At 53.0% G+C, this 26,250-nt stretch overlaps 1 protein-coding gene across 1 annotated transcript in view; it reads right to left on the reverse strand.

Moving 5' to 3' along the window:
* The window catches only part of NPHS1 (NPHS1 adhesion molecule, nephrin), a gene marked incomplete at its 5' end in the record, with an annotated part of 66,369 nt that overhangs the window by 40,018 nt on the left and 101 nt on the right, over positions 1-26,250 (reverse strand). Inside the window, 5 exons of the mRNA XM_072920757.1 lie at positions 1,929-2,032; positions 4,229-4,310; positions 8,433-8,561; positions 20,520-20,636; positions 23,815-24,012. Coding sequence (XP_072776858.1) covers positions 1,929-2,032; positions 4,229-4,310; positions 8,433-8,561; positions 20,520-20,636; positions 23,815-24,012 — 630 coding nt within the window. The remainder of the gene's footprint in view (positions 1-1,928; positions 2,033-4,228; positions 4,311-8,432; positions 8,562-20,519; positions 20,637-23,814; positions 24,013-26,250) is intronic.

The raw sequence follows: 26,250 nt of genomic DNA on the forward strand, positions 1-26,250 counted from the left end.
CTATTTTGGGCTATTTGGGGGTTTTTTTGATATTTTGGGTCAGTTTTTGATTAATTTTGGGCTATTTTGGGTTAATTTCGGGATATTTTGGGTTAATTCGGGGTGAATTTGGGCTATTTTGGGCTATTTTGCTCTATTTTTGTCTATTTTTGCCGGGTTTTTTTTGGGCTATTTTGGTCTATTTTTGGGCTATTTTGGGGGTTTTTTGGGATATTTTGGGATATTTTGGGTTAATTTTGGGCTATTTTGGGCTATTTTGGGATATTTTGGGATATTTTGGGTTAATTTTGGGCTATTTTGGGCTATTTTGGGATATTTGGGCTATTTTGTGTTAATTTTGTGTTAATTTTTGGGTATTTTGGGATTTTTTGGGATATTTTGCGGTTATTTGGGTCAGTTTTGGCCTATTTTGGGATATTTTGGGCTATTTTGGGTCAGGTTTTTTATATTTTGGGACATTTTTGGGATTTTTGGGCTATTTTGGGTTATTTTGGCATTTTTGGGCTATTTTGGGTTATTTTGGGATTTTTTGCGTTATTTTGGGTCAGTTTGGGGTTAATTTGGGCTATTTTTGTCGTATTTTGGTCTATTTTGGTGGGGTTTTTTTGGCTATTTTGTTTTTTTTGGGATATTTTGGGTGAATTTTTGGCTATTTTGGTTAATTTTGGGATATTATGGGATGTGGGTCACTCCCCGTTGATCTCCAGCCGCAGTTTGGGGTTAATTTGGGCTATTTGGGGCTATTTTTGCTCTATTTTCGGCAATTTTTGGGATATTTGGGATATTTTGGGCTATTTTGAGTTATTTTGGGATATTTTGGGATTTCTTTTGGGTTATTGTGGGAAATTTTGGGATTTTTGGGATATTTTGGGATATTTTGGGATTTTTTGCGTTATTTTGGGTCAGTTTTGGGTTAATTTGGGCTATTTTGGGCTATTTTGGGGCTATTTTGGGATTTTTGGGGATATTTCTGGGCTATTTTGGGTTAATTTCGGATATTTTGGGTTAATTTCGGATATTTGGGGTTTTTTTGGGTTAATTTTGGATATTTTTGGATAATTTGGGATATTATGGGATGTCGATCACTCACCGGCGATCTCCAGCCGCAGTTTGGGGTTAATTTGGGCTATTTTGGTCTATTTTTGTGCTATTTTGGTCTATTTTTGCCGGGTTTTTTTGGGTTTTTTTTGGCTATTTCGGATTTTTTGGGTGAATTTCGGATAATTTTGGTTAATTTTGGGATATTATGGGATGTGGGTCACTCCCCGTTGATCTCGAGCCGCAGTTTGGGGTTAATTTGGGCTATTTGGGGCTATTTTTGCTCTATTTTCGGCAATTTTTGGGATATTTTGCGATATTTTGGGTATTTTGGCTTAATTTTGGGATATTGTGGGTAAATTTTGGGATATTTTGGGCTATTTTGGGATTTTTTGGGGTTATTTTGGGTTATTTTGGGATATTTGGGATTTTTTGGGATATTTTGGGTTATTTTGGGATATTTTGTGATTTTTGGGATATTTTGGGATATTTTGGGATTTTTTGCATTATTTTGGGTCAGTTTTGGGTTAATTTGGGGCTATTTTGGGCTATTTTTGGGATATTTGTGGTTATTTTTGATTTTTGGGATATTTTTTGGATTTTTGTGCTATTTTGGGATATTTTGCGTCAGTTTTTGGATATTTTAGGGTTATTTGGGTCGGTTTTGGGATATTTTCGGATATTTTGGGTTAATTTTGCGATTTTTGGGCTATTATGGGATGTGGGTCACTCCCCGTTGATCTGCAGCCGCAGTTTGGGGTTAATTTGGGCTATTTTGGGCTATTTTTGCGCTATTTTGACGGGGTTTTTTTTGGCTATTTCGGATATTTTGGGTTAATTTTGGTTTTTTTTGGGATTTTTTGGGATATTATGGGATGTGGATCACTCACCAGCGATCTCCAGCCTCAGCCCGGCCGTGGCCGGAGCGGCTCCGGCGCCGTTGGAGGCGGAGCAGAGCAGGAGGCGGCCGTGGTCCGACGGGACGGGGGTCAGCCTGGCCAGAGAAACCAGTTTGGACCAGTTTGGACTGGTTTGGACCGGTTTGGACTGGTTTGGACTGGTTCGGACCGGTTTGGACTGGTTTGGACTGGTTTGGACTGGTTTGGACCGGTTTGGACTGGTTTGGACCAGTTTGGACTGGTTTGGGCTGGTTTGGACTGGTTTGGATCGGTTTGGACCGGTTTGGACTGGTTTGGACTGGTTTGGACTGGTTTGGAATGGTTTGGACTGGTTTGGATCGGTTTGGACTGGTTCTGACTGGTTTGGACTGGTTTGGACTGGTTCTGACTGGTTTGGACTGGTTTGGACCGGTTTGGGCTGGTTTGGACTGGTTTGGATCGGTTTGGACTGCTTTGGGCCGGTTTGGACTGGTTTGGACTGGTTTGGGCCGGTTCGGACTGGTTTGGGCTGGTTTGGGCTGGTTTGGACCGGTTTGGACTGGTTTGGACTGGTTTGGACTGGTGTGTACTGGTTTGGACCGGTTTGGACTGGTTTGGACTGGTTTAGACTGGTTTGGACTGGTTTGGATCGGTTTGGATTGGTTTGGACTGGTTTGGATCGGTTTGGATTGGTTTGGACTGGTTTGGACTGGTTTGGCCTGGTTTGGACTGGTTTGGACTGGTTTGGACTGGTTCTGATTGGTTTGGACCGGTTTGGGCTGGTTTGGACTGGTTTGGACCGGTTTGGACCGGTTTGGACCGGTTTGGACCAGTTTGGACCGGTTTGGACTGGTTTGGACCGGTTTGGACCGGTTTGGACCGGTTTGGATTGGTTTGGACTGGTTTGGACCGGTTTGGACTGGTTTGGACTGGTTTGGACTGGTTTGGACTGGTTTGGAATGGTTTGGACTGGTTTGGATCGGTTTGGACTGGTTTGGACTGGTTTGGACTGGTTTGGACTGGTTTGGAATGGTTTGGACTGGTTTGGACTGGTTTGGACCGGTTTGGACTGGTTTGGACTGGTTTGGACTGGTTTGGACCGGTTTGGACTGGTTTGGACTGAATTGGACTGGTTTGGCTCGGTTTGGACTGGTTTGGACTGGTTTGGACTGGTTTGGACTGGTTTGGACGGGTTTGGACTGGTTTGGACTGGTTTGGACCGGTTTGGACCGGTTTGGACTGGTTTGGATTGGTTTGGACTGGTTTGGACTGGTTTGGACTGGTTTGGACTGGTTTGGACCGGTTTGGACCGGTTTGGACCAGTCCATACTGGTCTATACTGGTCTATAATGGTTTATAATGGGTTATACTGGTTTGTACTGGTTTATATTGGTTTATACTGGTTTATACTGGTCCGTCATGGTCCATACTGGTCTGTACTGGTCCGTAGTGGTTTATACTGGTTTATACGGGTTTATACTGGTTTCTAGTGGATCATAGTGCTCTGTATTGGTTTATACTGGTCTATACTGGTTTATACAAGGATAGACTGGTCTATACTGGTCTATACTGGTCCATACTGGTCTATACCGATCCATACTGGTCCATACTGGTTTATACTGGTCCCTACTGGTTTATACTGGTCCATACTGGTCCATGATGGTCCATGCCAGTTTATACTGGTTTTTACTGGTCTGTACTGGTTTATACTGGTTTATACTGGGTTCTAGTGGCTCATACTGGTCTATGCTGGTTTATACTGGTCCATACTGGTTTATAGTGGTCTGTACTGGTTTATACTGGTCCATACTGGTCTGTACTGGTCCCTACTGGTCCGTACTGGTCTCTAACTGGTTTATACTGGTACATACTGGTCCATACTGGTCCATACTGGTCCCTACTGGTTTATACTGGTTTATACTGTTTTATACTGGTTTCTAGTAAATCATGGTGGTCTATATTGGTTTATACTGGTCTAGACTGTTTTATAGTGGATCATACTGGTCCATACTGGTTTATACTGGTTTTTACTGGTCTGTACTGGTTTATACTGCTTTCTAGTGGATCATAGTGGTCTATACTGGTTTATACTGGTCTATACTGGTTTATACTGGTCCATACTGGTCCATACTGGTCTGTAACTGGTTTATACTGGTCCGTACTGGTCCATACTGGTCCATACTGGTCCATACTGGTTTATACTGGTCCATACTGGTTTATACCGGTCCATACTGGTCCATACTGGTCCATACTGGTCCATACTGGTCTGTAACTGGTCTATACTGGTCCATACTGGTCCATACTGGTCTCACCTGGCCGTGGCCTCGCTGGAGCTCAGTTTGGGGTGGGACCCCTCGAACACTCGGGAGGCGACGTCGGGGAGGGGCTCCTGACCTGGGGGCAAAAAGCACCAAAATCACCCAAAATCACCCAAAATTGGCAAAATCACCCAAAATTGGCCAAAATCAGCCCAAAAATCACCAAAATTGGCCAAAATCGGCCAAAATCACCCAAAAAACCCAAAATTACCCCAAAAAATCATTCCAAAATCAGCCTAAATCACCCAAAATCACCCCAAAAATCATTCCAAAATCACCCAATATCACCCCAAAATATTCATTCCAAAATCACCCCAAATCAGCCTAAATCACCCAAAAGTATCCCAAAAAATCATTCCAAAATCACTCCAAATCACCCCAAATCACCCCAAGTCGGCCAAATTTGCCAAAATCACCCCAAAATCACCCAAAATTGGCCAAAATTGGCCAAATTGGCCAAAATCAGCCCAAGTGGTCAAAAATCACTCAAAATCACCCAAAATCAGCCAAAATCACCCAAAAAGAGCTAAAATCACCCAAAATGGGCCAAAATCAGCAAAATCAGCCAAAATTGGCCAAAATCGTCCAAAATCACCCCAAAAATCATTCCAAAATCAGCCAAAATCACCCCAAATCAGCCAAAATCACCCAAAATGGGCCAAAATCACTTAAAATCAGCAAAATCGGCCAAAGTGAGCCAAAATCGGCCAAAATTGGCCAAAATCACCCCAAAAAATCATTCCAAAACCAGCCAAAATTGCCCAAAATAGGCCAAAATCAGCCAAAATTGGACAAAATCACCCCAAAATCGTCCTAAATAGGCCAAATCGGCCAAAATCACCCTAAATCAGCCAAAATCACCCAAAATCAGCCAAAATCACCCAAAATGGGTCAAAATTGGACAAAATCATCCCAAAATCACCCAAAATCGTCCAAAATTGTCCAAAATTGGCCAAAATCAGCCAAAAACACCCCAAATTGGCCAAAATCAGCCAAAATGGGCCAAAATCATGAAAAATCAGCCAAAATATGCCAAAATTGGCCCAAATCACCCCAAATCGGCGAAAGTCACCCAAATCACCCAAAATCAACCAAAATCAGCCAAAATCACCCCAAAAAAATCATTCCAAAATAACCCAAAATAACCCCAAATTGTCCAAAATCACCCAAAATGGGCCAAAATTGAACAAATTAGGCCAAAATCAACCAGAACTGGACAAAATGTCCCCAAATCAGCCAAAAGGCACAAAAAATCACCAAAATCCACCGAATCAGGCAAATAGGCCAAAATCACCAAAAATCACACAAAATTGCCCCAATATGCCCAATATTGCCTCAATTTACCCCAAAATACCCTAAATTACCCCAAAATCACCCCAAATTTCCTTATAAATTGCCCCAAAATTTCCCCAAAGTGACTCAAAATTGCCACAAAAATTCCCAAAAAATTCCCCAAAATACCCCAAATTTCCCCAAAATCACCTCAAAATGTCCCAAAATTCCCCAAAAATTGCACAAAAATTGCCCCAAAATCACCCAAAATTGCCTCAAAATATCCCAAAATTTCCCCAAAAATTACCCCAAAATGACCCAAAGTTGCCTCAAAATGTACCAAAATTTCACCAAAAATTGCCCCAAAATGGCCCCAAAATTTCTCCAAAAATGGCCCCAAAATTTCTCCAAAAATTGCCCCAAAATCACCCAAACTTTTCCAAAAAATTGCCCCAAAATTTCCCCAAAATTGCCGCAAAATCACCCAAAATTTCCCAAAAAATTGCCCCAAAATTCACCCAAAATTTCCCCAAAAAATGCCCCAAAATTACCCCAAAATTGCCCCAAAATACCCAAAATTACCCAAAATTCCCCAAATTGCCCAAAACCCCCCGAATTCACCCCAATTCTCACCCAGGCGCAGCTCCAGGGTGGGGGCGGGGCGTGCCCCGAAATAACCCAAAATTGCACCAAAATCACTGAAAATTGCCCCAAAATCACCCAAAATTGCCTCAAAATGTCACAAAATTTCTCCAAAAATTGCCAAAAAATTGCCCCAAAATTGTCTCAAAATTACCCCAAAATTTCCCCAAAAATTTCCCCAAAAAGTGCCCCAAAATTGCCTCAAAATCACCCAAAATTTCCCCAAATTGCCCCCAAATACCCCAAAATCACCCAAAATCACCCAAAATTGCCCCATAATCACCCAAAAATGCCTCAAAATATCCCAACATTTCTACAAAAATTGCCAAAAAATTGCCCCAAAATTGCCCCAAAATCACCCAAAATTGCTTTAAAGTGTCACAAAATTTCCACAAAAATTGCCAGAAAATTGCCCCAAAATTGCCTCAAAATTTTCCCAAATATTGCCCAAAAGTGCCCTAAAATTACCCCCAAATCACCCAAAAATGCCTCAAAATGTCCCAAAATTTCTCCAAAATTTGCTCAAAAATTGCCCCCAAATCATCCAAAATTTCCCCAAAAGATGTCCCAAAATTGCCCCAAAAATTGCCCAAAAATTGCCCAACAATTGCCCCAAAACCACCCAAAATTTCCCCAAAAATTTCCCAAAAAATTACCCCAAAATCACCCAAAATTTCCCCAAATATTGCCCAAAAATAGCCCCAAAATCGCCCCAATTTGCCCAAAATCACCCCAAAATCTCCAAAATTACCCCCAAATCACCCAAAGTTGCCCCAAAATCACCCATAATTGCCAAAAAAATCTCCAAATATTTCCCCAAAAAATGCACAAAAATTGCCCCAAAATTGCCTCAAAATCACCCAAAATTTCCCAAAAAATTGCCCCAACATTTCCCCAAAAATTGCCCAAAATTTCCCCAAAAATTGCCAAAAAATCACCCCAAAATTGCTCCATAATCACCCAAAATTGCCTCAAATTACCACAAATTTACCCAAAATTTCCTCAAAATGTCACAAAATTTCTCCAAAAATTGCCAAAAGATTGCCCCAAAATCACCCAAAATTGCCTCAAAATGTCCCAAAATTTCCCGAAAATTGCCCCAAAATGTCTCAAAATTTCCCCAAAAATTGCCCCAAAATACCCCAAATTTCCTTAAAATCACCCAAAATTGCCTCAAAATGTCCCAAAATTTTCCCAAAAATTGCCCAAAACTTGCACAAAAACTGCCCCAAAATCACCCAGAATTGCTTTAAAATCACCCAACATTTCCCAAAAATTGCCAAAAAATCACCCCAAAATTGCCCCAAAATTGCCTCAAAGTGTCATAAAATTTCCACAAAAATTGCCAAAAAATTGCCCCAAAAATTGCCTCAAAATTGCCCCAAAATTACCCAAAATCATCCAAAATTTCCCCAAAAAATGTCCCAAAATTTCCCCAAAAATTGCCCAAAATTTGCCCCAAATTCACCTCAAAATGTCCCACAATTTCCCCAAAAATTGCCCCAAAATCACCCAAAATCACCCAAAATACCCCAAATTGCCCAAACCCCCCGAACTGTCCCCAATTCTCACCCAGGCGCAGCTCCAGGCTGGGGACGGGGCGTGCCCCGAAATCACCCAAAATTGCCTCAAAATGTCCCCAAATTACCCCAAAATCACCCCAAATTGCCTCAAAATGTCACAAAATTTCTCCAAAAATTGCCAAAAAATTGCCCCAAAATTTTCCCAAAATTGCCCCAAAATCACCTCAAAATGTCCCACAATTTCCCAAAAAAATTGCCCAAAAATTACCCCAAAATTACCCAAAATTACCCCAAAATTGCTCCAAAATTTCCCCAAAAAATTGCCCAAAAATTGTCCCAAAATTTCCCCCAAAAATTACCCCAAAATCACCCAAAATTTTCTCAAAGTGTCCCAAAATTCCCCAAAAATTGCACAAAAATTGCCCCAAAATCACCCAAAATTGCCTCAAAATATCCCAAAATTTCCCCCAAAATTACCCCAAAATCGTCCAAAATTGCCCCAAAGTGTCCCGAAATTTCCCCCAAAAATTAACCCAAAATCGTCCAAAATTGCCCCAAAGTGTCCCGAAATTTCCCCAAAAATTGTTCAAAAATTACCACAAAAAATACCCAAAAATTTCCCCAAAATTGCCCCAAAATTTCCCCAAAAATTGTCCAAAAATTACCCCAAAAATTACCCCGAAATTTCCCCAAAATCACTCAAAATTACCCAAAATTCCCCAAAATTGCCCAAACCCCCCCGAACTGTCCCCAATTCTCACCCAGGCGCAGCTCCAGGGTGGGGGCGGGGCGCGCGTCGTGGGCGTGGCAGCGCACGCGCACCTCGGCCCCGCCCACCAGCGGAAGCTCCGCCCCCTCCAGCAGCTCCAACTGGGGCGGACTGGGAGGGACTGGGAGGGGACTGGGGGTTACTGGTTTATACTGGGAGGGACTGGGAGGGGACTGGGAGGGAACTGGGGTTACTGGTTTGTACTGGGAGGGACTGGGAGGGACTGGGAGGGGACTGGGGGTTACTGGTTTGTACTGGGAGGGACTGGGAGGGACTGGGAGGGACTGGGAGGGAACTGGGGTTACTGGTTTGTACTGGGAGGGACTGGGAGGGACTGGGAGGGGACTGGGGGTTACTGGTTTGTACTGGGAGGGACTGGGAGGGAACTGGGAGGGGACTGGGGGTTACTGGTTTATACTGGGAGGGGACTGGGAGGGAACTGGGAGGGGGTTTGGGGTTACTGGTTTGTACTGGGAGGGGACTGGGAGGGACTGGGAGGGGACTGGGGGTTACTGGTTTGTACTGGGAGGGGACTGGGAGGGAACTGGGAGGGGGTTTGGGGTTACTGGTTTGTACTGGGAGGGGACTGGGAGGGACTGGGAGGGACTGGGAGGGAACTGGTTTATACTGGGAGGGACTGGGAGGGACTGGGAGGGGACTGGGGGTTACTGGTTTGTACTGGGAGGGGATTGGGAGGGGGTTTGGGGTTACTGGTTTGGACTGGGAGGGAACTGGGAAGGAACTGGTTTATACTGGGATTGACTGGGAGGGACTGGGAGGGACTGGGAGGGACTGGGAGTTACTGGTTTGTACTGGGAGGGACTGGGAGGGGACTGGTTTGTACTGGAACGTTACTGGTTTATACTGGGAGGGACTGGGAGGGAACTGGGAGGGACTGGGGGGGAACTGGTTTGTACTGGGAGGGTACTGGGAGGGGAATGGGGTTACTGGTTTGTACTGGGAGGGACTGGGCTGTTACTGGTTTATACTGGGATGGATTGGGAGGGACTGGGAGGGAAGTGGGGGTTACTGGTTTGTACTGGGAGGAACTGGGAGGGACTGGGAGGGACTGGGAGGGAACTGGGAGGGGGTTTGGGGTTACTGGTTTGTACTGGGAGGGACTGGGAGGGACTGGGAGGGGACTGGGGGGACTGGGAGGGGGTTTGGGGGTTACTGGTTTGTACTGGGAGGGACTGGGAGGGACTGGGAGGGGACTGGGGTTACTGGTTTGTACTGGGAGGGACTGGGGTGTTACTGGTTTGTACTGGGAGGGGATTTGGGGTTACTGGTTTGTACTGGGAGGGACTGGGAGGGAACTGGGGGTTACTGGTTTATACTGGGAGGGACTGGGAGGGAACTGGGAGGGACTGGGAGGGACTGGGGGGGACTGGGGGTTACTGGTTTGTACTGGGGGTTACTGGGAGGGACTGGGAGGGACTGGGAGGGGATTGGGGGTTACTGGTTTGTACTGGGAGGGACTGGGAGGGAACTGGGGGGGACTGGGAGGGACTGGGAGGGACTGGGAGGGACTGGGGTTACTGGTTTGTACTGGGAGGGAACTGGGAGGGGGTTTGGGGTTACTGGTTTGTACTGGGAGGGGACTGGGAGGGACTGGGAGGGGATTGGGGGTTACTGGTTTATACTGGGAGGGACTGGGAGGGACTGGGAGGGGGTTTGGGGGTTACTGGTTTGTACTGGGAGGGACTGGGAGGGGATTTGGGGTTACTGGTTTATACTGGGAGGGAACTGGGAGGGGGTCAGGGGTTACTGGTTTATACTGGGAGGGACTGGGAGGGGATTTGGGGTTACTAGTTTGTACTGGGAGGGGGGTTGGGGTTACTGGTTTGTACTGGGAGGGGGTTTGCGGTTACTGGTTTGTACTGGGAGGGGTTTTGGGGTTACTGGTTTGTACTGGGAGGGGGTTTGGGGTTACTGGTTTGGACTGGGAGGGGACTGGGAGGGACTGGGAGGGACTGGGAGGGAACTGGTTTATACTGGGAGGGACTGGGAGGGACTGGGAGGGGATTGGGAGGGGATTGGGGGTTACTGGTTTGTACTGGGAGGGACTGGGAGGGAACTGGGGGTTACTGGTTTATACTGGGAGGGACTGGGCGGTCCCTCAGTAGCTTTGGAGGGATGTTGGGGGATAATCCCAGTCCCTCCCAGTCACTCCCAGTCTGTCCCAGTCCATCCCAATCCCTTCCCAGTATAAACCAGTTCCCTCCCAGTCCGTCCCAATCCCCTCCCAGCCCCCCCAAGCCCTCCCAGTATAACCCAGTATAAACCAGTATCCCCATCTCACCCAGCACGCTGAGCAGGGCGGCGCAGGAGGCCTCCCAGTCCCTCCCAGTATAAACCAGCCCCTCCCAGTCCCTCCCAGTTTGTCCCAGTCCCCTCCCAGTATAACCCAGTCCGTTCCAGTTCCCTCCCAGTATAACCCCGTCCCTCCCAGTATAAACCAGTCCATCCCAGTTCCCTCCCAGTATATCCCAGTATAAACCAGTTCCGTCCCAGTCCGTCCCAGTCCCTCCAAATCCCCTCCCAGTCCCTCCCAGTATAAACCAGTTCCTCCCCAATCCCCTCCCAGTATAAACCAGTAATTCCAAATCCCCTCCCAGTCCCTCCCAGTATAAACCAGTTCCTCCCCAATCCCCTCCCAGTATAAACCAGTAACTCCAAATCCCCTCCCAGTCCCTCCCAGTTCCCTCCCAATCCCCTCCAAGTCCATCCCAGTCCCTCCCAGTCCATCCCAGTATAACCCAATCCCTTCCCAGTCCCTCCCAGTGCCTCCCAGTCCCTCCCAGTACAAACCAGTATCCCCATCTCACCCATGACGCTGAGCAGGGCGGGGCGGGACCCCTCCCAGTCCATCCCAGTCCCTCCCAGTCCATCCCAGTCCCTCCCAGTATAAACCAGTTCCCCCCAATGCCCTCCCAGTATAACCCAGTCCCCTCCCAGTCCATCCCAGTCCTCCCCAATCCCCTCCCACTATAAACCAGTAACCCCAAATCCCATCCCAGTCCCCCCCAGTCCCCTCCCAGTATAAACCAGTATCCCCAGTATAACCAGCTCACCCATGACGCTGAGCAGGGCGGGGCGGGACCCCTCCCAGTCCCTCCCAGTATAACCCAGTACAAACCAGTATAACCCACTATAACCCAGTATAACCCAGTATAACCAGTATAACCAGTATAACCAGTATAACCAGTCCCTCCCAGTCCTTCCCAGTGCCTCCCAATCCCCTCCCAGTACAAACCAGTACAAACCAGTATCCCCATCTCACCCAGCACGCTGAGCAGGGCGGGGCGGGACCCCTCCCAGTCCCTCCCAGTATAAACCAGTATCCCCCAATCCCGTCCCAGTCCCTCCCAGTTCCCTTCCAATCCCCTCCCAGTCCCTCCCAGTATAACCCAGTCCCCCCCAGTCCCTCCAAATCCCTCCCAGTTCCTCCCAGTCCTCCCCAATCCCCTCCCAGTATAAACCAGTAACTCCAAATCACCTCCCAGTCCCTCCCAATCCCCTCCCAGTCCCTCCCAGTATAACCCAGTCCCCTCCCAGTATAACCCAGTCCATCCCAGTTCCCTCCAAGTTCTCTTCCAGTCCCTCCCAGTATAAACCAGTAACCTGAAATCCCCTCCCAGTGCCTCCCAATCCCCTCCCAGTCCCCCCGAATCCCCTCCCAGTCCCTCCCAGTCTCTCCCAGTCCCTCCCAGTCCCCTCCCAGTCCCTCCCAGTACAAACCAGTATCCCCATCTCACCCATGACGCTGAGCAGGGCGGGGCGGGAGGTGTGTGTCCGGTTCCCCTCCCAGTATAAACCAGTACAAACCAGTATCCCCATCTCACCCATGACGCTGAGCAGGGCGGGGCGGGAGGTGTGTGTCCGGTTCCCCTCCCAGTATAAACCAGTACAAACCAGTATCCCCATCTCACCCATGACGCTGAGCAGGGCGGGGCGGGAGGTGTGTGTCCGGTTCCCCTCCCAGTATAAACCAGTACAAACCAGTATCCCCATCTCACCCATGACGCTGAGCAGGGCGGGGCGGGACCCCCGTGTCCAGTTCATCCCAGTCCCTCCCAGTATAACCCAGTCCCCCCCAATCCCCTCCCAGTCCCTCCCAGTCCGTCCAAATCCCCTCCCAGTATAAACCAGTCCATCCCAGTTCCCTCCCAGTATATCCCAGTATAAACCAGTTCCCTCCCAATCCCCTCCCAGTTCCCTCCCAGTCCCTCCCAGTATAACCCAGTGCCCCCCAATCCCCTCCCAGTATAACCCAGTTCCCTCCCAGTCCCTCCCAGTCCCTCCCAGTCCCTCCCAGTATAACCCAGTCCCTCCCAGTCCCCTCCGAGTCCCTCCAAGTCCCTCCCAGTTCCCTCCCAGTGCTCCCAGTATAACCCAGTTCCCTCCCAATCCCTCCCAGTATAAACCAGTATAAACCAGTACCCCCATCTCACCCAGTACACTGAACAGGGCGGGGTGGGACCCCTCCCAGTCCCTCCCAGTATAAACCAGTAACATCCCAATCCCTTCCAGTGTAAACCAGTAATGTCCCAGTCCCCTCCCAATCCCCTCCCAGTGCCTCACAGTCCCTCCCAGTACCTCCCAGTACAAACCAGTATCCCCATCTCACCCAGCACGCTGAGCAGGGCGGGGCGGGACCCCTCCCAGTATAACCCAGTATAAACCAGTTCCCTCCCAATCCCCTCCGAGTCCATCCCAGTCCCTCCCAGTCCCTCCCAGTATAAACCAGTCCCCTTGCAATGCCCTCCCAGTCCCTCCCAGTTCCCTCCCAATCCCCTCCAAGTCCATCCCAGTCCGTCCCAGTATATCCCAGTATAACCCAGTCCCTACCAATCTCCTCCCAGTCCCTCCCAGTCCCTCCCAGTATAACCCAGTCCCCTCCCAGTCCCCTCCCAGTATAAACCAGTAACCCCAAATCCCCTCCCAATCACCTTCAAGTCCCTCCCAGTCCCTCCAAATCCCCTCCCAGTATAAACCAGTCCCCCCAATCCCCTCCCAGTCCCTCCCAGTCCGTCCCAGTCCCTCCCAGTCCCTCCCAGTATAAACCAGTAACCCCCAATCCCCTCCAAATTCCCTCCCAGTCCATCCCAGTCCCTCCCAGTATAAACCAGTTCCGTCCCAGTCCCCTTCAGTTCCCTCCCAGTCCCTCCCAGTCCCCTCCCAGTGTAAACCAGTCCCTGCCACTCACTCGCAATCCCCTCCCAGTCCCTCCCAGTCCGTCCCAGTATAAACCAGTAACCCCCAATCCCCTCCAAATCCCCTTCAAGTCCCTCCCAGTGCCTCCCAATCCCCTCCCAGTATAAACCAGTTTCCTCCCAGTCCGTCCCAGTGTAACCCAGTTCACCCACAATCCCCCCCAATCCCCTCCCAGTATAACCCAGTCCCTTCCAATCCCCTCCCAGTATAAACCAGTACAAACCAGTCCCCCATCTCACCCAGCACGCTGAGCAGGGCGGGGCGGGACCCCCATGTCCGGTTCCCCTCCCAGTATAACCCAGTATAACCCAGTATAACGCAGTATAACCCAGTATAACCAGTTCCCTCCCAGTATAACCCAATCCCCTCCCAGTCCCTCCCAGTATAAAACAGTTCCCTCCCAGTCCCTCCCAGTATAAACCAGTACCCCCATCTCACCCAGTACGCTGAGCAGGGCGGGGCGGGACCCCTCCCAGTATAAACCAGTATATCCCAGTTCCCTCCCAGTCCCTCCCAATCCCTCCCAGTATAACCCAGTCCATCCCATTATAACTCAGTTTCTCCCCAGTCCCTCCCAGTCCCTCCCAGTATAAACCAGTTCCCTTCCAATCCCCTCCCAGTCCTTCCCAATCCCCTCCCAGTATAAACCAGTAACCCCAAATCCCATCCCAGTTCCCTCCCAGTCCCCTCCCAGTTGCTCCCAGTCCCTCCCAGCATAAACCAGTGCCCCCCAATCCCCTCCCAGTCCCTCCCAGTATAAACCAGTTCCCTCCCAGTCCCTCCCAGTGCCCCCCAATCCCCTCCCAGTCCCTCCCAGTATAACCCAGTATCCCCATCTCACCCAGCACGCTGAGCAGGGCGGGGCGGTTCCCCTCCCAGTATAAACCAGTATAACCCAGTATAACCCATCTCACCCATCACACTGAGCAGGGCGGGGCGGTTCCCCTCCCAGTATAAACCAGTATAACCCAGTATAACCCATCTCACCGATGACGCTGAGCAGGGCGGGGCGGGAGCTGTGGGTCCGGTTCCCCTCCCAGTATAACCCAGTATAAACCAGTATAACCAGTATAACCAGTCCCTCCCAGTATAAACCAGTGTCCCCAGTATCCCCATCTCACCCAGCACGCTGAGCAGGGCGGTTCGGGACCCCTCCCTGTCCCTCCCAGTATAAACCAGTATAACCCAGTATAACCCATCTCACCCATGACGCTGAGCAGGGCGGGGCGGGACCCCCGTGTCCGGTTCCCCTCCCAGTATAAACCAGTATAACCCAGTATAACCCAATCCCCACCCAGTATAATCCAGTTCCCCCCAATCCCCTCCCAGTATAACCCAGTGCCTCCCAGTTCCCTCCCAGTATAAACCAGCCCATCCCAGTCCCTCCCAGTCCGTCCCAGTCCCCTCCCAGTATAACCCAGTCCATCCCAGTTCCCTCCCAGTCCCTCCCAGTCCCTTCCAGTCTGTCCCAGTATAAACCAGTAACCCCAAATCCCATCCCAGTCCCCTCCCAGTCCCCTCCCAGTATAACCCAGTCCATCCCAGTATAAACCAGTAACCCCAAATCCCATCCCAGTTCCCTCCCAGTCCCCTCCCAGTATAACCCAGTCCATCCCAGTATAAACCAGTAACCCCAAATCCCATCCCAGTTCCCTCCCAGTCCCCTCCCAGTATAACCCAGTCCATCCCAGTATAAACCAGTAACCCCAAATCCCATCCCAGTTCCCTCCCAGTCCCCTCCCAGTATAACCCAGTCCATCCCAGTTCCCTCCCAGTATAACCCAGTATATCCCAGTGCCCCCCAAACCCCTCCCAGTCCCTCCCAGTCCATCCCAATCCCCTCCCAGTATAAACCAGTCCCCTCCCAGTCCCTCCCAGCCGCCCCCAAACCCCTCCCAGTATAAACCAGTTCCCTCCCAGTCCTTCCCAGTCCATCCCAGTTCCCTCCCAGCCCCCCCCAAACCCCTCCCAGTATAACCCAGTATAAACCAGTAACCCGAAATCCCCTCCCAGTATAACCCAGTACAAACCAGTATCCCCATCTCACCCATGACGCTGAGCAGGGCGGGGCGGGTGCTGTGGGTCCGGTTCCCCTCCCAGTATAAACCAGTATCCCCAGTCCCCCATCTCACCCATGACGCTGAGCAGGGCGGGGTGGTTCCCCTCCCAGTCCATCCCAGTCCCTCCCAGTATAAACCAGTTCCCTCCCAGTCCCATCCCAGTATATCCCAGTCCCCTCCAGTTCCTCCCAGTCCCTCCCAGTCCCTCCCAGTATAACCCAGTATAAACCAGTTCCCTCCCAATCCCCTCCCAGTCCCTCCCAATCCTCTCCCAGTCCCTCCCAGTATATCCCAGTGCCCCCCAATCCCCTCCCAGTATAACCCAGTCCCTCCCAGTCCCTCCCAGTACAAACCAGTATAACCCATCTCACCCAGTACACTGAGCAGGGCAGGGCGGGACCCCTCCCAGTATATCCCAGTATAAACCAGTATAAACCAGTCCCCCCATCTCACCGAGGACGCTGAGCAGGGCGGGGCGGGACCCCTCCCAGTATAAACCAGTACAAACCAGTATCCCCATCTCACCCAGCACGCTGAGCAGGGCGGGGTGGGACCCCTCCCAGTTCCCTCCCAGTATAAACCAGTATAACCCAGTATAACCCAGTATAACCAGTGCCTCCCAGTCCCTCCCAGTACAAACCAGTATCCCCAGTCCCCCATCTCACCGATGACGCTGAGCAGGGCGGGGCGGGACCCCCGTGTCCGGTTCCCCTCCCAGTATAAACCAGTATCCCCAGTATAACCCAATCCCCACCCAGTCCCTCCCAGTATAAACCAGTCCCCCGAAATCCCCTCCCAGTGCCTCCCAGTGCCTCCCAGTTCCCTCCCAGTATAAACCAGCCCATCCCAGTCCCTCCCAGTCTGTCCCAGTCCCCTCCCAGTATAACCCAGTCCGTTCCAGTCCCCTCCCAGTATAAACCAGTTCCCTCCCAATCCCCTCCCAGTTCCCTCCCAGTCCCTCCCAGTCCCTCCCAGTATAAACCAGTAACCCCAAATCCCCTCCTAGTCCCTCCCAGTCCCTCCCAGTATAACCCAGTACAAACCAGTAACCCATCTCACCCAGCACGCTGAGCAGGGCGGGGCGGGACCCCTCCCAGTCCCTCCCAGTATAACCCAGTATAAACCAGTATCCCCATCTCACCCAGCACGCTGAGCAGGGCGGGGCGGGACCCCCGTGTCCGGTTCCCCTCCCAGTATAAACCAGTATAACCCAGTCCCTCCCAGTTCCCTCCCAGTCCCTCCCAGTATAAACCAGTCCATCCCAGTCCCCTCCCAGTATAACCCAGTCCCTCCCAGTATAAACCAGTACTCCCATCTCACCCATGACGCTGAGCAGGGCGGGGTGGGAGCCCTCCCAGTCCCTCCCAGTATAAACCAGTATAACCCAGTCCCTCCAAATCCCCTCCCAGTATAAACCAGTTCCCTCTCAGTCCCTCCCAGTCCATCCCAGTCCCTCCCATTATAAACCAGTACCCCCCAATCCCCTCCCAGTTCCCTCCCAGAATAAACCAGTACCCCCCAATCCCCTCCCAGTATAACCCAGTATAACCAGTATAACCAGTCCCTCCCAGTATAACCAGTATAAACCAGTCCCCCATCTCACTGATGACGCTGAGCAGGGCGGGGCGGGACCCCTCCCAGTCCATCCCAGTCCCTCCCAGTATAAACCAGTCCCCTCTGAGTCCATCCCAGTCCCTCCCAGTCCATACCAGTCCCTCCCAGTATAAACCAGTCCCCTTCCAATCCCCTCCCAGTCCCTCCCAGTCCCCTCCCAGTCCCTCCCAGTTCCCTCCCAATCCCCTCCCAGTACAAACCAGTATCCCCAGTCCCCCCATCTCACCCAGCACACTGAGCAGGGCGGGGCGGGAGGTGTGGGTCCGGTTCCCCTCCCAGTCCCTCCCAGTATAAACCAGTTCCCTCCCAGTCCTCCTCAATCCCCTCCAAGTCCATCCCAGTCCCTCCCAGTATATCCCAGTATAACCCAGTCCCTACCAATCTCCTCCCAGTCCCTCCCAGTATAAACCAGTCCCCTCCCAATCCGCTTCCAGTCCCTCCCAGTCCTTCCAAATCCTCTCCCAGTATAACCCAGTGCCCCCCAATCCCCTCCCAGTATAAACCAGTAACATCCCAATCCCCTCCCAGTATAACCCAGTCCCTCCCAATCCCGTCCCAGTATAACCCAGTGCCTCCCAGTTCCCTCCCAGTATAAACCAGCCCATCCCAGTCCCTCCCAGTCCATCCCAGTATAAACCAGTACAAACCAGTCCCCCCATCTCACCCATGACGCTGAGCAGGGCGGGGCGGGACCCCTCCCAGTATAAACCAGTATAAACCAGTTCCCTCCCAATCCCCTCCGAGTATAACCCAGTCCCTCCCAGTATAAACCAGTAACCCCAAATCCCCTCTCAGTCCCCTTCAAGTCCCTCCCAGTCCCTCCAAATCCCCTCCCAGTATAAACCAGTCCCCCCCAATCCCCTCCCAGTCCCTCCCAGTATAAACCAGTTCCCTCCCAGTTCCCTCCCAGTATAACCCAGTGCCCCCCAGTCCCCTCCCAGTATATCCCAGTCCGTCCCAGTCCCTCCCAGTATAAACCAGTACAAACCAGTGCCCCCATCTCACCCAGCACACTGAGCAGGGCGGGGCGGGACCCCTCCCAGTATAACCCAGTGCCCTCCCAGTATAACCCAGTGCCCCCCAATCCCCTCCCAATTCCCTCCCAGTCCCTCCCAGTATAAACCAGTCCCTCCCAGTTCCCTCCCAGTCCGTCCCAGTGTAACCCAGTCCCCTCCCAGTCCCCCCCAAAGCCCTCCCAGTACAAACCAGTATCCCCAGTATCCCCATCTCAGCGATGACGCTGAGCAGGGCGGGGCGGGACGCCCGGGTCCGGTTCCCCTCCCAGTATAAACCAGTTCCCTCCCAGTCCCTCCCAGTTCCATCCCAGTATAAACCAGTTCCCTCCCAATCCCCTCCCAGTATAACCCAGTCCCTCCCAGTACAAACCAGTATCCCCATCTCACCCAGCACGCTGAGCAGGGCGGGGCGGGACCCCCGTGTCCGGTTCCCCTCCCAGTATAAACCAGTATAACCCAGTATAACCCAGTATAAACCAGTATAACCCTTTATAACCAGTATAATGCAGTATAACCAGTATAACCAGTGCCTCCCAGTATAAACCAGTATCCCCAGTCCCCCATCTCACCCATGACGCTGAGCAGGGCGGGGCGGGTGCTGTGGGTCCGGTTCCCCTCCCAGTACAAACCAGTATCCCCAGTCCCCCATCTCACCCAGCACGCTGAGCAGGGCGGGGCGGGTGCTGTGGGTCCGGTTCCCCTCCCAGTATAAACCAGTCCCTCCCAGTATAAACCAGTACAAACCAGTATAACCCATCTCACCCATGACGCTGAGCAGGGCGGGGCGGGAGGTGTGTGTCCGGTTCCCCTCCCAGTATAACCCAGTATAAACCAGTATAAACCAGTATAACCCAGTATAACCCAGTATAACCAGTCCCTCCCAGTCCATCCCAGTATAACCCAGTATAAACCAGTATCCCCATCTCACCCAGCACGCTGAGCAGGGCGGGGCGGGAGGTGTGGGTCCGGTTCCCCTCCCAGTATAAACCAGTATCCCCCAATCCCCTCCAAGTCCATCCCAGTCCCTCCCAGTATATCCCAGTATAACCCAGTCCCTACCAATCTCCTCCCAGTCCCTCCCAGTATAAACCAGTCCCCTCCCAATCCGCTTCCAGTCCCTCCCAGTCCTTCCAAATCCCCTCCCAGTATAAACCAGTTCCCTCCCAATCGCCTCCCAGTCCCCTTCCAGTCCCTCCCAGTGCCTCCAAATCCCCTCCCAGTATAACCCAGTCCCTCCCAGTTGCCTCCCAGTATAAACCAGCCCCTCCCAGTCCCATCCCAGTATATCCCAGTCCCCTCCAGTTCCTCCCAGTCCCTCCCAGTCCCTCCCAGTATAACCCAGTATAAAGCAGTTCCCTCCCAATCCCCTCCCAGTCCCCTCCCAGTCCCCTCCCAGTATAACCCAATCCCCTCCCAGTCCCCTCCCAGTATAAACCAGTAACCCCAAATCCCCTCTCAATCGCCTTCCAGCCCCTCCCAGTCCCTCCCAGTCCCTCCCAGTACAAACCAGTACCCCCATCTCACCCAGTACACTGAGCAGGGCGGGGCGGGACCCCTCCCAGTCCCTCCCAGTACAAACCAGTATCCCCAGTATCCCCATCTCACCCATGACGCTGAACAGGGCGGGGCGGGAGGTGTGTGTCCGGTTCATCCCAGTCCCTCCCAGTACAAACCAGTACAAACCAGTATAACCCATCTCACCCATGACGCTGAGCAGGGTGGGGCGGGACCCCTCCCAGTCCCTCCCAGTATAACCCAGTCCCTCCCAGTTCCCTCCCAGTCCCCTCCCAGTCCCCTCCCAGTCCCTCCCAGTTCCCCCCAGTTCCTCCCAGTATATCCCAGTTCCCTCTCAATCCCCTCCCAGTCCCCCCGAGTCCTCTCCAATCCCCTACCAGTATAAACCAGTATAAACCAGTCCCCTGCAATCCCCTCCCAGTCCCTCCCAGTCCCTCCCAGTACAAACCAGTACAAACCAGTCCCCCATCTCACCCATGACGCTGAGCAGGGCGGGGCGGGACCCCCGTGTCCGGTTCCCCTCCCAGTCCCTCCCAGTATAACCCAGTATAACCCAGTATAAACCAGTATAACCCTTTATAACCAGTATAATGCAGTATAACCAGTATAACCAGTGCCTCCCAGTATAAACCAGTACAAACCAGTCCCCCATCTCACCCAGCACGCTGAGCAGGGCGGGGCGGGTGCTGTGGGTCCGGTTCCCCTCCCCCGCCTGGCAGGTGAAGGCGGCGTCGTCCTCCAGCGCCACCGGCCGGATCCGCAGGTGGTGCTCACCTGGACACGCCCACCGGGACACGCCCACTCAGGCCACGCCCACCCGGACACCCCCGCCTCAGGCCACGCCCACCCCATTGAAGCAGACCCAGCACAGGCCACGCCCACCACAGACAGGCCACGCCCACAACCGGCCACGCCCACAAACAGCCACGCCCACCATCGTGGGGACACGCCCACAACCAGCCACGCACACCTCAGGCCACGCCCACCACAGACAGGTCACGCCCACCTGGACACACCCCAAATAGACCACGCCCACCTCCCAGTTCATCCCAGTAACTCCCAGTTCCCTCCCAGTCCCCTCCCAGTCCCTCCCAGTATAAACCAGTAACGTCCCAGTTCCCTCCCAGTCCCTCCCAGTATAAACCAGTAACGTCCCAGTTCCCTCCCAGTCCCTCTCCCAGTCCCCCCCAGTTCCCTCCCAGTCCCTCCCAGTCCCCCCCAGTTCCCTCCCAGTCCCTCCCAGTCACTCCCAGTCCCTCCCAGTATGAACCAGTATAACCCAGTGCCCTCCCAGTATAACCCAGTGACGTCCCAGTGCTCCCAGTATAAACCAGTAACATCCCAGTCCCTCCCAGTATAAACCAGTTCCCTGCCAGTGACCCCGAATCCTCTCCCAGTTTATCCCAGTCCCTCCCAGTATAACCCAGTCCCTATCCGTCCCCTCCCAGTCCCTCCCAGTTCCTCTCCCAGTCCCTCCCAGTCCCTCCCAGTCCCTCCCAGTATAAACCACTAACGTCCCAGTTCCTCCCACTATAACCCAGTATTAACCAATTCCCTCCCAGTGACCCCAAATCCTCTCCCAGTCCCTCCCAGTGCCACCCAGTATGAACCAGTAACGTCCCAGTCCCTCCCAGTATAAACCAATAACATCCCAGTCCCTCCCAGTCACTCCCAGTGCTCCCAGTATAAACCAGTAACATCCCAGTGCCTCCCAGTATAAACCAGTAACGTCCCAGTGCCTCCCAGTATAAACCAGTAACATCCCAGTCCCTCCCAGTATAAACCAGTAACGTCCCAGTCCCTCCCAGTATAAACGAGTAACGTCCCAGTGCCTCCCAGTATAAACGAGTAACGTCCCAGTGCCTCCCAGTATAAACCAGTATAACCCAGTCCACTCCCAGTTCCCTCCCAGTCACTCCCAGTATAACCCAGTCCCCCTCCCAGTCCCTCCCAGTGCCTCCCAGTATAAACCAGTAACGTCCCAGTTCCTCCCAGTATAACCCAGTATTAGCCAGTATAACCCAGTCCCTCTCCCAGTTCCCTCCCAGTATAACCCAGTATAAACCAGTTCCCTCCCAGTGACCCCGAATCCTCTCCCAGTCCCTCCCAGTGCCTCCCAGTATAAACCAGCAACGTCCCAGTCCCCACCCAGGGACAAGCCTGGCACACGCTACGCCCACCCAGAGAAGGCCACACCCACCTGGACACACCCTAAATAGACCACGCCCACAACCGTGGGGACACGCCCACAACCAGCCACGCCCACCTCAGGCCACGCCCACCCCATTGAAACAGACCCAGCACAGGCCACGCCCACCCAGAGCAGGCCACGCCCACCTGGACACACCCAGAATAGGCCACGCCCACCTCCCAGTTAATCCCAGTAACTCCCAGTTTGTCCCAGTCCCTCCCAGTCCCTCTCCCAGTCCCAGTATAAACCAGTTCCCTCCCAGTAACCCTGAATCCTCTCCCAGTCCCTCCCAGTATAAACCAGTAACGTCCCAGTGCCTCCCAGTATGAACCAGTAATGTCCCAGTCCCTCCCAGTATAAACCAGTAATGTCCCAGTCCCTCCCAGTATAAACCAGTTCCCTCCCAGTGCCTCCCAGTATAAACCAGTAACGTCCCAGTTCCTCCCAGTATAAACCAGTATTAGCCAGTATAACCCAGTCCCTCTCCCAGTTCCCTCCCAGTATAACCCAGTATAAACCAGTTCCCTCCCAGTGACCCGAAAACCTCTCCCAGTCCCTCCCAGTATAAACCAATAATGTCCCAGTCCTCTCCCAGTATAAACCAGTAATGTCCCAGTCCCTCCCAGTATAAACCAGTAACGTCCCAGTCCCTCCCAGTCCCTCCCAGTATGAACCAGTAACGTCCCAGTGCCTCCCAGTATAAACCAGTAATGTTCCAGTACCCCTCCCAGTCCCTCCCAGTATAACCCAGTATAAACCAGTTCCCTCCCAGTGACCCCGAATCCTCTCCCAGTCCCGCCCAGTGCTCCCAGTATAACCCAGTCCCTCCCAGTCCCTCCCAGTCCCTCCCAGTATAAACCAATAACGTCCCAGTTCCTCCCAGTATAACCCAGTAACGTCCCAGTGCCTCCCAGTACCTCCCAGTATAAACCAGTAACGTCCCAGTGCCTCCCTGTATAAACCAGTAACGTCCCAGTCCCCTCCCAGTATAAACCAGTAATGTCCCAGTCCCTCCCAGTATAAACCAGTAACGTCCCAGTCGCTCCCAGTATAAACCAGTAACGTCCCAGTCCCTCCCAGTATAAATCAGTAACGTCCCAGTCCCTCCCAGTATAACCCAGCATAACCCAGTTCACTCCCAGTTCCCTCCGAGTCCCTCCCAGTCCCTCCCAGTATAAACCAGTAAGGTCCCAGTCCCTCCCAGTGCTCCCAGTATAAACCAGTTCCGTCCCAGTGACCCCAAAACGTCTCCCAGTCCCCTCCCAGTATAAACCAGTAACATCCCAGTCCCTCCCAGTATAACCCAGTCCCCCTCACAGTCCCTCCCAGTCCCTCCCAGTATAAACCAGTTCCCTCCCAGTCCCTCCCAGTATAAACCAGTAACGTCCCAGTCCCTCCCAGTCCCTCCCAGTATAAACCAGTAACGTCCCAGTGCCTCCCAGTATGAACCAGTAACATCTGAGTCCCCTCCCAGTATAAACCAGTTCCCTGCCAGTGACCCCGAATCCTCTCCCAGTCCCTCCCAGTGCCTCCCAGTATAAACCAGTAATGTCCCAGTGCCTCCCAGTATAACCCAGTATAAACCAGTTCCCTCCCAGTGCTCCCAGTATAAACCAGTAACATCCCAGTCCCTCCCGGTGCCTCCCAGTATAAACCAGTAACGTCCCAGTCCCTTCCCAGTGACCCACCAACCACAAGCCACGCCCACCCAGCACAAGCCCCGCCCCCAGCCCAAGCCCCGCCCCTCTAAGCCCCGCCCACCTCTCTGGGGGTCTCCAGCCAATCGGTATCGCGGGTGGGCGCGGGTGGGCGTGGCCCCGAGCAGGAGCCCGCCCCTCGCCCACTGCACGGCCACGCCCACCCGCGCGCGGCAGCGGAGCTCCGCCCCCTCGCCCAGCAGCGCGCTGCCATTGGCTGGCTCCTCCAGGAAGGGCGGGGCCGGCGCCGGGGGGGCGGGGCCTGGGCGGGAGGGACCAATGGGAGGGCAGAGAGGGAGGGGTGACCTCTGAGTGACCCCTGAGTGACCAACTGACCATTGAGTGACCCCTGAGTGACCCTGAGTGACCAACTGACCAATGAGTGACCCAGAGTGACCCCTGAGTGACCAACTGACCTCTCAGTGACCCTGAGTGACCCCGAGTGACCTCTGAGTGACCCCTGAGTGACCCCTGAGTGACCCCGAGTGACCCCGAGTGACCCTGAGTGACCCCTGAGTGACCAATGAGTGACCCTGAGTGACCCTGAGTGACCCTGAGTGACCACTGAGTGACCCCTGAGTGACCCTGAGTGACCCTGAGTGACCCTGAGTGACCCTGAGTGACCAATGAGTGACCCTGAGTGACCCCTGAGTGACCCTGAGTGACCCCTGAGTGACCCTGAGTGACCCTGAGTGACCCTGAGTGACCAATGAGTGACCCTGAGTGACCCTGAGTGACCCTGAGTGACCCCTGAGTGACCAACTGACCCCTGAGTGACCAATGAGTGACCCCTGACCCCTGAATGACCCCTGACCCCTGACTGACCCTGAGTGACCCCTGAGTGACCCCTGAGTGACCAAATGACCCTGAGTGACCAATGAGTGACCAATGAGTGACCCTGAGTGACCCTGAGTGACCCTGAGTGACCCCTGAGTGACCAATGAGTGACCCTGAGTGACCCTGAGTGACCCCTGAGTGACCCCTGAGTGACCCTGAGTGACCCTGAGTGACCCTGAGTGACCCTGAGTGACCAATGAGTGACCAATGAGTGACCAATGAGTGACCCTGAGTGACCCTGAGTGACCCTGAGTGACCCTGACTGACCAATGAGTGACCCCTGAGTGACCCTGAGTGACCCTGAGTGACCAATGAGTGACCAATGAGTGACCAATGAGTGACCCTGAGTGACCCTGAGTGACCCTGAGTGACCCCTGAGTGACCCTGAGTGACCCTGAGTGACCCTGAGTGACCCCTGAGTGACCAATGAGTGACCCTGAGTGACCAATGAGTGACCAATGAGTGACCCTGAGTGACCCCTTAGTGACCAATGAGTGACCAATGAGTGACCCCTGAGTGACCCCTGACCCCTGAATGACCCCTGAGTGACCCCTGAGTGACCCCTGAGTGACCCTGAGTGACCCCTGAGTGACCAACTGACCAATGAGTGACCCTGAGTGACCCTGAGTGACCCCGAGTGACCCTGAGTGACCCTGAGTGACCCTGAGTGACCTCTGACCCCTGAGTGACCAATGAGTGACCAATGAGTGACCCTGAGTGACCCTGAGTGACCCCTGAGTGACCCCTGAGTGACCAATGAGTGACCCTGAGTGACCCCTGAGTGACCCTGAGTGACCCCTGAGTGACCAACTGACCAATGAGTGACCCCTGAGTGACCCCTGAGTGACCCTGAGTGACCCTGAGTGACCCTGAGTGACCCCTGAGTGACCCCTGAGTGACCCTGAGTGACCAATGAGTGACCCCTGAGTGACCCCTGAGTGACCAATGAGTGACCCCTGAGTGACCCTGAGTGACCCTGAGTGACCAATGAGTGACCCCTGAGTGACCCCTGAGTGACCCTGAGTGACCCCTGAGTGACCCTGAGTGACCCTGAGTGACCCCTGAGTGACCCTGAGTGACCAACTGACCACTGAGTGACCAATGAGTGACCCTGAGTGACCCTGAGTGACCAATGAGTGACCAACTGACCTCTGAGTGACCCTGAGTGACCAATGAGTGACCAATGAGTGACCCTGAGTGATCAATGAGTGACCAATGAGTGACCCCTGAGTGACCCTGAGTGACCAACTGACCTCTGAGTGACCCCTGAGTGACCAACTGACCATTGAGTGACCCCTGAGTGACCCCTGAGTGACCCCCGAGTGACACTGAGTGACCCCTGAGTGACCAACTGACCACTGAGTGACCCCTAAGTGACCCTGAGTGACCCCTGAGTGACCCTGAGTGACCCTGAGTGACCCTGAGTGACCCCTGAGTGACCCCTGAGTGACCCCTGAGTGACCCTGAGTGACCCTGAGTGACCCCTGAGTGACCCTGAGTGACCCTGAGTGACCCCTGAGTGACCAACTGACCAATGAGTGACCCTGAGTGACCCCTGAGTGACCAACTGACCAATGAGTGACCCCTGAGTGACCCTGAGTGACCCTGAGTGACCCCTGACCCCTGAGTGACCCCTGAGTGACCCCTGAGTGACCCCTGACCC

The sequence above is a fragment of the Taeniopygia guttata genome, chromosome 33, assembly GCF_048771995.1.
Source record: "Taeniopygia guttata chromosome 33, bTaeGut7.mat, whole genome shotgun sequence".
Lineage (NCBI taxonomy): Eukaryota > Metazoa > Chordata > Aves > Passeriformes > Estrildidae > Taeniopygia > Taeniopygia guttata.